At 40.5% G+C, this 13,540-nt stretch overlaps 1 protein-coding gene across 3 annotated transcripts in view; it reads left to right on the top strand.

Moving 5' to 3' along the window:
* exoc2 (exocyst complex component 2) overlaps positions 1–13,540 on the top strand; it is a 60,568-nt gene that overhangs the window by 33,157 nt on the left and 13,871 nt on the right. For all 3 annotated transcript variants that reach the window (XR_015776576.1, XM_042483072.2, XM_088077441.1), the window contains exons 9-17: positions 551–632; positions 758–860; positions 2,606–2,724; positions 8,493–8,606; positions 9,013–9,137; positions 10,604–10,672; positions 10,790–10,947; positions 11,074–11,195; positions 13,184–13,245. Coding sequence is in view for 2 of the 3 variants with exons in the window: in XM_042483072.2 (XP_042339006.1) it covers positions 551–632; positions 758–860; positions 2,606–2,724; positions 8,493–8,606; positions 9,013–9,137; positions 10,604–10,672; positions 10,790–10,947; positions 11,074–11,195; positions 13,184–13,245 (954 nt within the window). In the remaining variant the exon portion in view is untranslated. The remainder of the gene's footprint in view (positions 1–550; positions 633–757; positions 861–2,605; positions 2,725–8,492; positions 8,607–9,012; positions 9,138–10,603; positions 10,673–10,789; positions 10,948–11,073; positions 11,196–13,183; positions 13,246–13,540) is intronic.

Below are 13,540 nucleotides of genomic sequence, written 5' to 3'. Positions count from 1 at the left end.
GATCCCTGTACTTACCACATATAAAAATGTAATAGCATGAGTAACAAAGTCAGTTTTGTATGTTATGAGTGTTACACAAATTTTGGTTTCAAACAGGATCCAGTTGGTAGTGATAACAGCTTTGTAAAACTCACACTATAAAGTTTTTGAAGTGTTGATTAAAGTCTGTGGTAATTATTGAGGCACTAGTATTTGGACAGTTTTTCTGTGTTAAAATAATACTGTAGTGATTTTTAAAACTCTCCTTATTACAATTAATTAATGCAGTTGTATTGTAACTTACTTAATTCAAGCTGCTTGGAGAACTCCCGCCACACTACAATATAGAGCATTGAACATTAAGGTTTTTGTGAAGTTGCCCTTTAATTATGGATTGTTACTTCAATGTGCTTTTTAATTCAGTGTTTCCGGTGCAATATCTGTCCCCAGTATTTGTTTTAAGGCGCAACTTGAGTGTCTGTCATCCAGAGGGTGGAGCTAAAGAGGTTTAAATACACGGTGTGTGTCATGATTGATAAAAAAAAATACTGAACTGACTTTTCTCTCTCAGGGTGATTATGATGTGGTGATCAATGACTATGAAAAAGCCAAATCTCTCTTTGGCAACACTGAGGTCCCTGTTTTCAAAAAAGGTAAACCCATTTTTTTTCTTTTTGTCTTTTTACCTCTAGAGACTGAGATTAAGTAAAATATCACTCTTTTCTACAATAGTTCTACCTGTTTTGAATAAATCTGTTTGCCTGTTGCTGTGCTCTAGTGTATGCTGAGGTTGAGACAAGGATCGCAGCTCTGAGGACTCTCTTACTGGAGAAGCTGCTGCAGACCCCGTCCACTCTGCACGACCAGAAGAGATACATCAGGTCACTTTACATTTTTCTTATTCCTAAGATTGGCATTTCATACTATCTCTCTGTATTCCTTCCAGATGAAATGCTTTATACATCTCATATTCTTTGATTTATTTTAACATAACAGACTTATTTTTCACAATTTTTTACATTTCCAAGTCTTGACTTGTGTCACACAGTCTCTACAAGTTGCAAACAGTCTGTGTACATGATCTTTAAAGTCATGCCATATCTTTTATACCCTTCATTCTAATGCTTTTGGTTCCTTTGGTGTCTGTCTTTGTCATCATTTCACAGAACTTTATCCTCCATCTACTTTCCTCCGTCTGCCTCTTACTTTTCTCTCAGCGTTCAGCTCTCTGTTGTCCCGTTCTCTTGTTTCTGTCTCTACTTCCCCCCTCTCCCCTGCCTTTCTTTCCCTCGTTTTTCCCCCCTCGAACCTTGTGCCCATTCATACTTGTGGTCTCTCCCGATTTATTATTGTTAAGATCGACCTGTCAGGATCACAGAGACCAGTTCTCAACCACACGGCAACATCTTTCATCCTGCTGCATTAAGCACGGCTCTGAACGCCCACTCAGCTCCTGTTTACTCTTGCTGTGGATGGTGGGAGCCGTGCGCATTCGTGTGTGTTTGTGAGTGCGAGTCTTGCTCAATCTTTTGAAAGATGCCACCTAATGAGAAACAAATGAGCAGCTGGTTCATAGAATGACAGCAGAGGGAGCCAGGCCACAGCTCAGAGAGTGAGTCATCTGACGGCCCACAGGTCACTGAGTGATGCAGAGGAAATTAAGTCCTGGGAGAGGGATGATTAGTGGATTATGAGAGATGGACAAGAGGGTGAAGGGTTTGCTGATAGAGTAGCATTTGCTGTTATTGGTGCTTAGCCTTTTTTTGCCTCTGATGTGTATAGTACCTGCAAGTCTGCACCTCACCACAAGAGGTGTTTCCTTTTTATGCCTCTGCGTCACTGACAATTGTGAACTCTATGTTTTTCGGGTCTTCTGCACATCCCATTCTTGCAAACGCGATATCTCAAAAAAGCCTTAAGGGAATTTCTTCAAATATGGCACAAATGTCCATTTGGACTCAATGATGAACTGATTTGAAATTGGTAGTCATAGGCCAACGGTCAAGGTACCTGTGACCTTGTCTGTCTCATTCTTGTGAACACTATATCTGAAGAACACCTTAAGGGAGCTTTTTACAATTTGGCACAAACATTCACTTGGACTCAAGAATGAACAGATTCAAATTTGGTGGTCAAAGGTTGAGGTCACTATGACCTTGCATTCATCTCATTATTGTGAACACAATATCTGAGGAAGACCTCGAGGGAGTTTCCTCAAATTTGACACAAACATCCATGTGGACTCAAAAATGAACAACCCAAGAACTCACAACAACACACAGATGTCTAATAGAAGTAAATGATGACATTTTATATCCAAAAGATCAAAGGTCAACTTCATTGTGTTGTCATACTTTTCTGCAAAAACACTTTTCTGTCCATTAGTCAGCCTCATAACTCAGGAACAGAAGGTGCAACTTTTGGTCAGACTGAACTGGTGACAGTAATGCTGGGTGAGCACCTTGGAACTTTTGATTGCGTAGAGCTTCTGTGCTGTTTTCACATAAATGGATGTAAGCTGTAACTGCAACTTGACTGGTTCGCGGAGGCATACAACCATGAGGCAGTAATTCTAGTTTCTTTCTCTTTGAATGTAAATGTTTCACACTTGTGTCTTTGTCCACAGGTACCTGTCTGACCTGCACGCTCCGGGCGACCCGGCATGGCAGTGCATCTATGCACAGCACAAGTGGATCCTGCAGCTGATGCAGAACTGCAAGGATGAGTTCCTCAGTGGCCAGAGAGGTGACTAACAAATACACACACACACACACACACACACACACACACACACACACACACACACACACACACACACACACACAGTCATTTGGGATGACTCCCTTTACACATGAAGTGAAAAGCCCCTCTTTAGCATTTCCTACCCAGCGGCTGGTGGATGTCTTGTGAATCTGAGGGGAAGAGAGAGGGCCAGCTGCTTCTCCACCGTACTAGCTCTCTGCTCGCATTCCCCTCTCCATCACCGCCCTCCCCTGCTCTGCTCTCCTCGAGGCCCGCATGTTTATTTTTTCATGAATGTATGAATAAGATGAAAGTGAGGGAGCATTGGCTTCGGATTTAGGTTTCAGGGTTTGACATGTTGCTGCACACGCACGCATACAAACTCTGCTTCTCGCTCACACACAGCTTCACAGATGGATTGGAACAATTAACCCCAATTAAGCTGTTCCTCTGTTAAATCAGCCAGCAGAAAAATGTGAAACCGTCCGCGCAGCAAGAACCACGATTCGCCAGCCACGCTCAAACACACACACTCCTACACTCATGCTCACACAAAGGCACCCATACAAATACATTGTGAGTGGGTGGCTGCTTCACATAGTGCAGCTGGAACGTAAACATGTCTAATGCTAAGGGTAACAGTGGTTTCCGGGGCTCAGGCTTGATGGATCTGGGGGTTGGTGTTCTCCCTGCCTCTCCACAGTTAAATATCACCTCGATCATCATGTCAGGGATGGCCCCTTTTCAGTCTACACACGCATTCCACAGCAGAGCAACATGTTGCAGGGAGTGAATCTGAAATTGCATGCAAATCAAAAGCAACCCAACTATTCTGAAAATTGCTGGTTTGCAAAAATGCACACTTACAGTGAGCATGTTTACTTTAATATGACAGTGTAAGACACATGAAATAAACTTTAAATGACTAAAGAGAAATGTTATATCCAAACAATATTCTATATACAATATGATTTTGACACATTTTCTGCAAACCTGTATACCAAAAACAAATAACAAATAACAAGTCATTTGGCAGTGTCTTCCATAATGATCTATATGACTCTTCCAGACAAGACTCACGGCTGTCTCCTGATCTGCCACGCCATCTGGTGAAGCTCTCTTTAGTCAGCTAACTCTACTTGGTTAAGACTAGAAAAAGATCACTTATACTTCACTTATACTTCACTAATATTGAAAAGAAACCAAACATGACTGTTTCCAGAAGGTGGGACATCAATCTTGGCCATCGTTGTTGAGGGCATGCAATTTGTAAATCCACCCTGCTTAGACTTTTCTGCCGTGTTATGAATAACGTCACGCTACCTTCGCCACCGAGAGGGGACAGTCATTAGTTGCACAACCACATGAAGCAACTTGTAAGAAAAATGTAATCCTATGTCATCTAAAAAAATATGTACCCTGTAGAGCGTACTCATAAATAAACACAATTCTGTTTACATGTTGTTTTTCATCAAAAGATTTTTCAAAAATGAATTTTGAAATATTTTGAAACCAAACATCCATGTTAGAAGTTTTCTTCTTTTCTGCCTTTTGCTGGCACATTGCTAGTTTCTTCGTTTGTTAACGGCAATAATTGTTTATCAGTTGAATAACACAAAGTCATCAGCTGCAATGTGTATCACATCATCACATGCTTGTGCGTGGCTGTGCATCCCTGTTTGGGACTTTGATTTATGAAGAGAACTTGACACCATGTACTAAGATGAAAGTGGCTCACAGTGCACGTACAGCATAGAGCATGCTCAGTAGAGTCTATCTCTGACCTCCTGAATGGCATAAAATTGGTTACCTGTTGAGAGTTGGAGTTTTGGTTTCCCTTATATTTATTTATATATTGTTCTACAATCAAATATCTGCTGCCATGTATTGAGTTAATATTTTTGGAGCTGGAACATTCATTGGGAGTTCTACTGGAATATATATATACATATATATATATATATATATCGTTCGGTTATTCATTGTGCTACACTCCCTGAGGGCAGAGCGTTCAAGGTTTGTGACGCTCAGCCCAGTGTTGTTCGTAGAGGGGCTTGGTTTGGGTGCAAGAGGGGCACACAGTACAAACAAAACAGCACAACTACTGGTCAAAAACTCCACAGGGTGCTCTTAAATGTCCAAACAAGTGATGAACACTGTAATTTTTTTGGTAAAGACAGTCTTGATCTACATGATAACAAAAGCATACACACATATGGGGAGGTGTGTGCAATGTTTGTTTCTCTTCTTGTAGTTTACCACAGCCAGCTGTCCCCTGGCCCCTCTGCTGCCACACTTTACAGAGAGCCCCTCTATCCCCGCCTCTTCCCCTCTCACACACACACACACACACACACACACACACACACACACACACACACACACACACACACACACACCTGGTAGCTATTTACCATCCCCACTCTTTACTGATCACCTCTCGCCCAGTACGAAACCCATGCCTCTTGAAACATCCCTCCACCCAGGCAGCCCTTGAACAGCCACCATCATAAAACCACATCCACTACATTCCCCCGACCCCACTCTTCCTCCTTCTCCCTCCCACCCTTGGCCCCCCTCTCAAATAGCCAGAATCCCCCTTACCGGTACCTCACAGCCGACCCCTCTGCTGGCGGCCTCCTCTTCCTCCTCGTATCACATTTACCAGCTCAGTGTATTTATAAGCCATCCTTTATGCTATTGTCAGCATCACACGTGGCAGGGATTAGTCTTCTGTGATGGATAAGCCGTGTCCGCACTAACTGATGTCATTTTCTCTGTCTCCTGCATTTCCCAGTGCACAATATGAGGTCAGAGGCTGTTCTGCTGGAGTTATGATTCCATTAATTAGCCTATAAATTGCCATAAGTGTGAAATAGAGCCATCCATCTCTGTTGAAACAAAAGCCCGAAGCCGGAGTTTTCTTGTGAGGAAGCATAGCAGCGCAAGTTGCTTCCGTATGTCTAAACAGTTCCATCGTGCCCTGGTGCTGCAATCTGACTCTGCCCGATTCAATTATAAACTGCAGTATTCTTATTTCCTGAACAGCACTTCTTCTGCCAATATCAATACAATTAGCAGGAAATTTTGTTCGTAGGAAAATAGGTTTGTCAGTGAACAATTAGAGGGGTTCTTGTGTTCATATGTTTGGCTGTCAAACATGCGGTTGTGATTTTAGACTTTAGATTTCAGTCAGTACCCCTCCAGAAGAAATGTGTTGATTATTGCACTTAAATTAGCATTTTTATCATGTGTTTGCATGTGTATTAATGTGGGGTGGTGTTTAGGAACTTGTCAGTTCATTTTTACTCTTCATCGTGTGTTTAACTGTTTAATCTGAAAAAGCTGGTGAAACATTAATCATTAATAACGATTGAAAAATAAAGATACAGAAAAACCCCTGAAAATCAAAACTTAAAATTCAGTTTGAAGGGTAAACGCTGATAGTTTAACTATTTCATTGCTTCTATATTTTCTTCGAGGGATTCTAGAGGTCATTTTCCATTCTTTCCCATTTTTGAGAATTTTGATCCTTTTTTAAAAAAACTAGTAAGATGGATTCATTGATTATCAAATTAGTTGGCAATTCATTTATTAGTCGACAACCTATTAATTAATTGATTAATCATTGCAAGGGTAAAAAACCCAAAAATCTTTTTAAAGGGGTGGGAACCACTCGAGGCCCCACAATATGATATTATTACCATACTTAAGTCACTATACAGTATAACTGCGATAAATTACATAGCATTATACTGAAATGTATTATCTTTTGTCAATTGTAAATTATGTCTCCAAAGGAAAACTTAGCCATCATCTGTTTTATTTAATAATATAAAGGTTTCTGTCTGTTCATCTCATGTCTTTATTACTGCAAAATGTAAAAATCAATTGAGATACATATTGAGATACTATGTTGCATTAATTTTTCCCCACCCCTAGTCTTATGTTTTTAGCAAAGAAAATAAACTCCATTTATATAGGAGTCACAAAGGTGTCAGTGCTTAGAGAGAAAGCAGGTGTGTGTGTGTGTGTGTGTGTGTGTGTGTGTGTGTGTGTGTGTGTGTGTGTGTGTGTGTGTGTGTGTGTGTGTGTGTGTGTGTGTGTGTGTGTCTGTGTGTGTCTGTGTGTGTGTGTGTCTGTGTGTGTGTGTGTGTCTGTGTGTGTGTCTGTGTGTCTGTGTGTCTGTGTGTGTGTGTCCGTGTGTGTGTGTCTGTCTGTGTGTGTGTGTGTGTGTGTGTGTGTCTGTGTGTGTGTGTGTGTGTGTGTGTGTGTGTGTGTGTGTGTGTGTGTGTGTGTGTGTGTGTGTGTGTGTGTGTGTGTCTGTGTGTGTCTGTCTGTGTGTGTGTGTGTCTGTCTGTGTGTGTGTGTGTGTGTGTCTGTCTGTGTGTGTGTGTGTGTGTGTGTGTGTGTGTGTGTGTGTGTGTGTGTGTGTGTGTGTGTGTGTGTGTGTGTGTGTGTGTGTGTGTGTGTGTGTGTGTGTGTGTCTGTGTGTGTGTCTGTGTGTGTGGGGTCAGGGTTAGTGACCCCTTGCGGAACAGGAACTTGTCCTACCTGCAGAGAAGCATCCGACCTGATGAGGAAGTGAGCAGAGGTGACACACATTGTCTCAGTATCTTCACACACACATGCACCGAGGTTCCTATATTTTTAACCCTCAGACTTTTTCCAAGAAAACAACGGATCGGCATAATGCTCAGTTTGAACATTTAAAGCCGCCCTGCACACATGCACACTCACACCTCACACACATTCACTTGTGTATTCTGAGGACTCTGGGGGTTCAGCTGACACCTGGATCAACAGCAGCCCTCATCCCTGTAAAAAGAGAGAAAAACATGACAGAGACACACTGCACTGCTCCATATGTGTGTCAATGTGTGTGGGTGTGTGTGTGTGTGATGTGAGAAAACGTTGTGTGTTTACAGATAATCTGAGTCAATCAAGAATTTCCTTTTTCATTTTCTAGACTGGATGGCTATGTTGTGTGCACGGACGACTTAACCGCATTCGCTCCTTCGCTTGGGGATTTCTCAGCACTTGCTCACACACTTTCAGCCTGTGACTCACCAGTGCACTTTTCTGTGTGTGTGTGTGTGTCAGACATATGTTTTGGAAACACGGCCATCCGTCTCCCTTCATTTAGACAATCTTACACGTAGGCGTATTGCAACGTCGCACAAACTTGTCTTTTAAGTTTCATTTTCATTGTAGTAATTTTGACTCCCCTCTCAGCACTGTGGCGTTTCACTTTCATTCCTTTCGCCCCCTTCTTCTGTTATCCTAAAGTTATCTCACAGATTCAGTACACCCAAGTTATCTCATTAGCCGAGATAGGAGTGTGTGGTTGCAGGAGGACCATTTAATACGTTGCTCCTGCAAAGCTCACTGTTGCCATCTAGTGGAGCTTTAGTTCTTGGCTTAGGATGTGGCATTACGGAGGCCCAGTGTGGTCGATATAAACCCACTTCACCCCGGCGCTCACAAAGCCCACAGCTCTGTTTCCTCGCCCTGGAAACAAGGGTGCATTCTCTCAGCTGTGGGCCACGGCAGAGATGGATCAGAACACAAATAAAGAAAGACCGAGAGGACCGAGGGAGGATTGTTTGGTGTGAAAGCCTGCTGAGCTTATTGAGGAATGTGGAATTATGAAAATGGCTTATTTGATTATTTGATATCTCAAGTATGTGTTTCTTTTCCCTCCGAGTTCATTTCTCATCTCTGCCCCTCCCACCCCCCCACCCCCCCTCGGTTCTCGTTATGTCTGTCAGTGGGTGTCGAAGCTCTGGACCCGGAGGGGGATACCCGTCCGTCAACCCTCAGCAGACTCAGCCATACTGCGTCTCTGAAGAGAGGGGGCAGCCTGCGAACACCACGACCCAGTAGTGAGTACCACAAACACATCACAGCCCCCCCCAACACACGGTGCTTGGGAGGGGCTTCCCTGTCTGAAGCACACTCTGTGTGTGCATTTGTTTGTTTGTGTGTGTAACCCATTTCGCCCTGTGTAGTGCTTCTGGGAATCACAGTATACAAGAATCATGAGTTAAGTCATTGTAGTGTATTTCCTCACGTCAGACAGTACAGTAAAAGTACAAACAGCTAGAGCCTGATGTGCCTGGAAGTTAAATATCTTCTTCTGTGATTCCTAGAACTACAGTGGACATTTTCAAGTCAGAGCGGTTTGAAAGTCCGTCCTTTTAAGTCCCCTATCACCTCCCAGAATAGCATAGATAGGCATTGTGTGTCAGTGGGTTTGTTGAATTCATAATGTGTGTGTCTTTGTTCCAGCGTGGCGCTTTGAAACCCCGCAACAGGTGCAGTTTGTGGAGAAGCTTTCAGATGTGGTGATCGGTCAGTTGCCCAACTTCTGGAAGCTTTGGATCTCTTATGTCAATGGAAGTCTTTTCAGTGAGGTAAAAATCTGAGAAGCTTCTAATATGACAAGACACAAATATACCGAAAAAGGTACTTTAGATAGATTCCCTCTAATCACAAAAACATGTTGTCTTGCTCACCTCTTGTGGTATCTAGCCAAGATTCAGATGACATCCTTTTTTTCTACCTCCACCCCAAAAAATAGAAAGGATTATGGAAAAATTCCTTTGTTTATCCACAGCAACATGTCTTTTTTTGGTCCTATTTCTCTGAATAATCTACAGAACACAGTACCAGTGTGACAAAAAATGCCCCTGAAAACTGGTAACATTTAACAAAAATAATAAGTCGTGATAATAAGATAATAAATAAAGATAGTAAAATTTGAATAATTTTAAATTTGTTTAGTATTAAAACAAATTCAGAAAATATTGTTTTAGGTGGACTCGTCAATTGAAAGAAAACAAATGTCTTGACAGGCCTGACGAGAGTCAAATCTTGTTTCTCTGCAGATATACATTATAGACTTTTATTAATTATTAATGATTGTCTTTGAGAGCTAATTTTTGGGGGCCTAATACAATAACACCACTCTTTCCAACAAGTTCATTGCAGGATGGTCTATCTGCAAACTGTGTTCTAGCAACTGAAAGTTTAAAGTGTTTGATAAAGCCCAACCCAAAATCTAGAATGCCTATGAATTCTAGTTTTCTATATGATACTTGACAAAAAAATATCTTTCTTTATCATGTTAAAGCTCTAGTGTGTAGGGTTTATTGTGATATTTTAGTATAAATGGAATATGATATTCATAAATATGTTGTGTTTTTGTTTCTTTAGAAGCCATTTATCTATATATACAGCATGATATACTGTGGGTCCTCTTCCATTGAGAACACCATGTTGTTTCTACAGAAGCCCAGAATGGACAAACCGAACACAGGCTCTACATATGGCCTTTTATGTTTTCACATTTTCCCACAGGCCGACTTAGTTCTCCTACACACTTGGCACACAAGAGAAGTTAGATGTCACTAAATTTTACACATTAGACCTTTCAAAAGCCATACATTTTATTTCTATAGGTTTGTATGCTCTGATGAAAATCTGAGAGACAGAAAGGTCAAATTAAAGCAAAACACTGCATAGATCTAAGTGTGTGGGTATCCCTCTTTCTGTTTGGAGTGAGTTTAGCCCAGATGGAGGGGTGATCATCCCATTATTTTATATGAATTGTAAGATGATGAATGACCACACTACACCACAGTATTTGGCCTGGTGGTTGCGTTACACTAAAAGGTCAGTGATATGGTTAAGACGAAAATCATGTTGCTACAATGTCTCAGCTTTGATTCTCCACTAATGTTTCCCTTCTGCCTTTACATTGTCAACTGTGGAATGAAGGCAAAAAGACAACACAACAAAATGTGACTGACACATGGATGATTTCTTTTCATTTGCAGATGATATTTAACATTAGTATTTCTTGTTTTTCTTTCTGCAGACTGGAGAGAAATCTGGACAGGTGGAAAAATCCAAGAAGAATGCCAGACAGAGACAAAATGACTTTAAAGTAAGCTTTATTGTGACTGTGTACACAAAAAAAATGTTATTTTGAGATTCTGAAACTTTTTTTTTTAACATGCGACCTAAACCTTGTTGTTTGTACGTCTGGCTGTGTATGTTATAGAAAATGATCGAAGAGATGACAAATCGGCTTGTGAAGCTCATCCGTGGGGCTCTTCTCCCCACTACCCTGCCACAAGGGGAGCTGAATTTTTATGGAGGCTGGGAGAACAAGACGGAGCTCACTGGAACCTGGCTTACCCAAATCATACACACCGTCAGGTTAGAATATGTCTCTCATTGATAATGTGCAATTCTGTTGTGGTTAATGCAGGAATTTTAATGTCATCCCTGCCATACTGTTTAATTATGTCCTTGTCACTGTTGCCTCTCGTGTCTCTCGTCCAGGGCTTGTCATGAGGCTTTGTCTGCTCTGGAGATCCCGAATGATTTATTGCAGGTGATCCAGGATCTCCTGCTAGAGCTGAGAGTTCACTGCCTCATGGTGACTCTGCTGCACACTACAGAAGGTGAGCAGCAACAGTAATGGATAGAAGAGGGTATAAGTAAGACTTTAAACATTATCAAGATTTATGAACTGTCAGTTAACCAAATGTCTCTTCCCATGCATGTTATGTTGTTTACAAAATGCAGATAAACTGCTGATTATGCAGCAAAATTAATGTAGTTGGTAAAAAGTGTACAAATACCACATGAAAGCTGTATAATTTGTGCTGTGAATTATATTTTTATTATTAACCTGAAAATCCTGTTTTCACTTGGATTTTGTTATGTAACATTTTTAACAACATTTTTTCATCCTTTTTTTAATATTTAAAAAAAGGATGAAAAAAAGTGTGTGTCCAAATACTGAACAACATCCTCGTTCTAAGCAGATTTTAATGTGTGAAGAGTGTTCATGCTGGAAAACGTCAGGGAAAAAGTGTCATGTGCTCCATAAACAGTCACTACTGTGTATATCAGCAGTTCAACGAAGATTTTAGAAAACTGAGGAATAATTATAAATTTCTAGGAACACATGGAGGTTTCGCTTGTTAATTTTAACTGGCTGTGTCATTCTGAAGTCAAAGTTTGAGTGTTGCATGTATCATTTCCTATTTTCTCAGAACAACTACATTTTTCTCTTTTGTACCAACAGAAAAATATATACTACAACATATACTACATATATTACTACATATACTACAACATTTAGTATGTAGTAGTATATACTACATACCAGAGGTGTGGACCTGAGTCATATGACTTGGACTTGAATCAGACTCGAATCACAAATTTGATGACTTTAGACTTGACTTGACAAAGACTTGCAAACTGACTTGGGCTGAAACAGAAGATTTGTGACTTCACTTGGCCCTTTTCATTTGAAAATACGCAATACCTTCCACTAAGGCCAAAGATTAAAAAGTATGTTTAAAAGGTTTGCCACAAATCAAGTCATTTCCTGAATCGACATTGATGCTTTTTATTCCCATCAAGTCAACAATATAAATAATTCCCCAAATTGAGTTTGAATTAAATCAATCCAACTACATCAAATCAAGTAGAAGGAGAGGACGGTGAAGCACTAAGGTTAAGTTATTGAGCACCACTTGGAAAAATGATGCCAAAGATCATTTTGTTTGTGTGCCAAAACCATCCACTGCATAGGTGGACAAAAAAATGAATTACAATATGCAACACATGCGGGAAGAGAATTACAAAGACACAGCAACTTCCAACAACTCGTTTCAAAAAATGAATAAATCGTTTAAAAAGCATTCATGATTTTTGTAATGTAACATTGTTATGTTGTGGGGCATCATGACTTGTGTAGGACTCTAGACTGAAAGGTTAGGACTTGGGACTTGTCAGTGTTGACTAATAACATGACACATGACTTGCCTGTCTTGATTTGGTACCTGCGTGCAAAGACTTGAGACTTACTTGTGACTTGCAAAACAATGACTTGCTCCCACTTTTGCTTTGTATTTTATGTAAGTGGTGTGGTGTATGGAATTGGGACATGGTAAAAGATCAGTTTAAAAAACAAAATCCGAACTAAAGGTTTATAATAAGGGGTCCAACATAGAGAGTGCAGACACATTACTGTTGCAGTGAGTATTTGGCGGTCAATGTCCTCAACTGTCACCTGTTACCTTTTCAAACTTCTAGGGTAATAATGAAGAAAGTGTTATGAGACCAAAACCAGACATGCTTGGTTTCACTTGTGGTTAGACATGGTCATTTTGAGAAGAGTGGCTGGTTTTCACTTAACTTTCCTCCCCCACTCACATCAAATTGTGGTCTTGACACAAAGAGTCTGATTTTATATTAAGTTGCGGTTTTCCCTCAGAAACTCTTAATTCTGTTCATATTTTCATCTGTAAAGACCCTGTGAGAAAAGGGTCACATTTCATGTATAGAGAGACTTCTTTTGTGTGTTGGTATAGTAAACTATAGAGAGGTTTCTAGTCAATGCCGTTTCGATTCATATTTGTGTTTTTTGTTCATTCAGATGTCAAGAGACTCGCTGAGAAGGAGGACTGGGTTGTGGATAATGAGGGAATCACCAGCCTGGTGAGGATGTGTTCTTGCATCAAGCAGGACATCACAATGAGAAATGATAGATATGCTATGGCAAAGTGTCACTCACATGTCAGATACACATTCAAAGATATACATCAGTGTCAGTATTACACTTAATATCACCATTTCTCACTTTTTACTCAGCACTGTAGTCAGTCCAGATAGAAATTGGCCTTTACTTACAGTTTCTGTTAAAGATACATTATAATCCGTTGTTTTATTTTTTGTCACTTTCTTCAGAACACAATGTGTTTTGCAAATTTAGTATATTTCCAGGTGCCAATTT

This window comes from Plectropomus leopardus, chromosome 5 (genome assembly GCF_026936395.1).
Source record: "Plectropomus leopardus strain MGB_pleo_1.0 chromosome 5, ASM2693639v1, whole genome shotgun sequence".
NCBI lineage: Eukaryota > Metazoa > Chordata > Actinopteri > Perciformes > Serranidae > Plectropomus > Plectropomus leopardus.
This window is presented reverse-complemented; position numbering and strand designations above follow the sequence as displayed.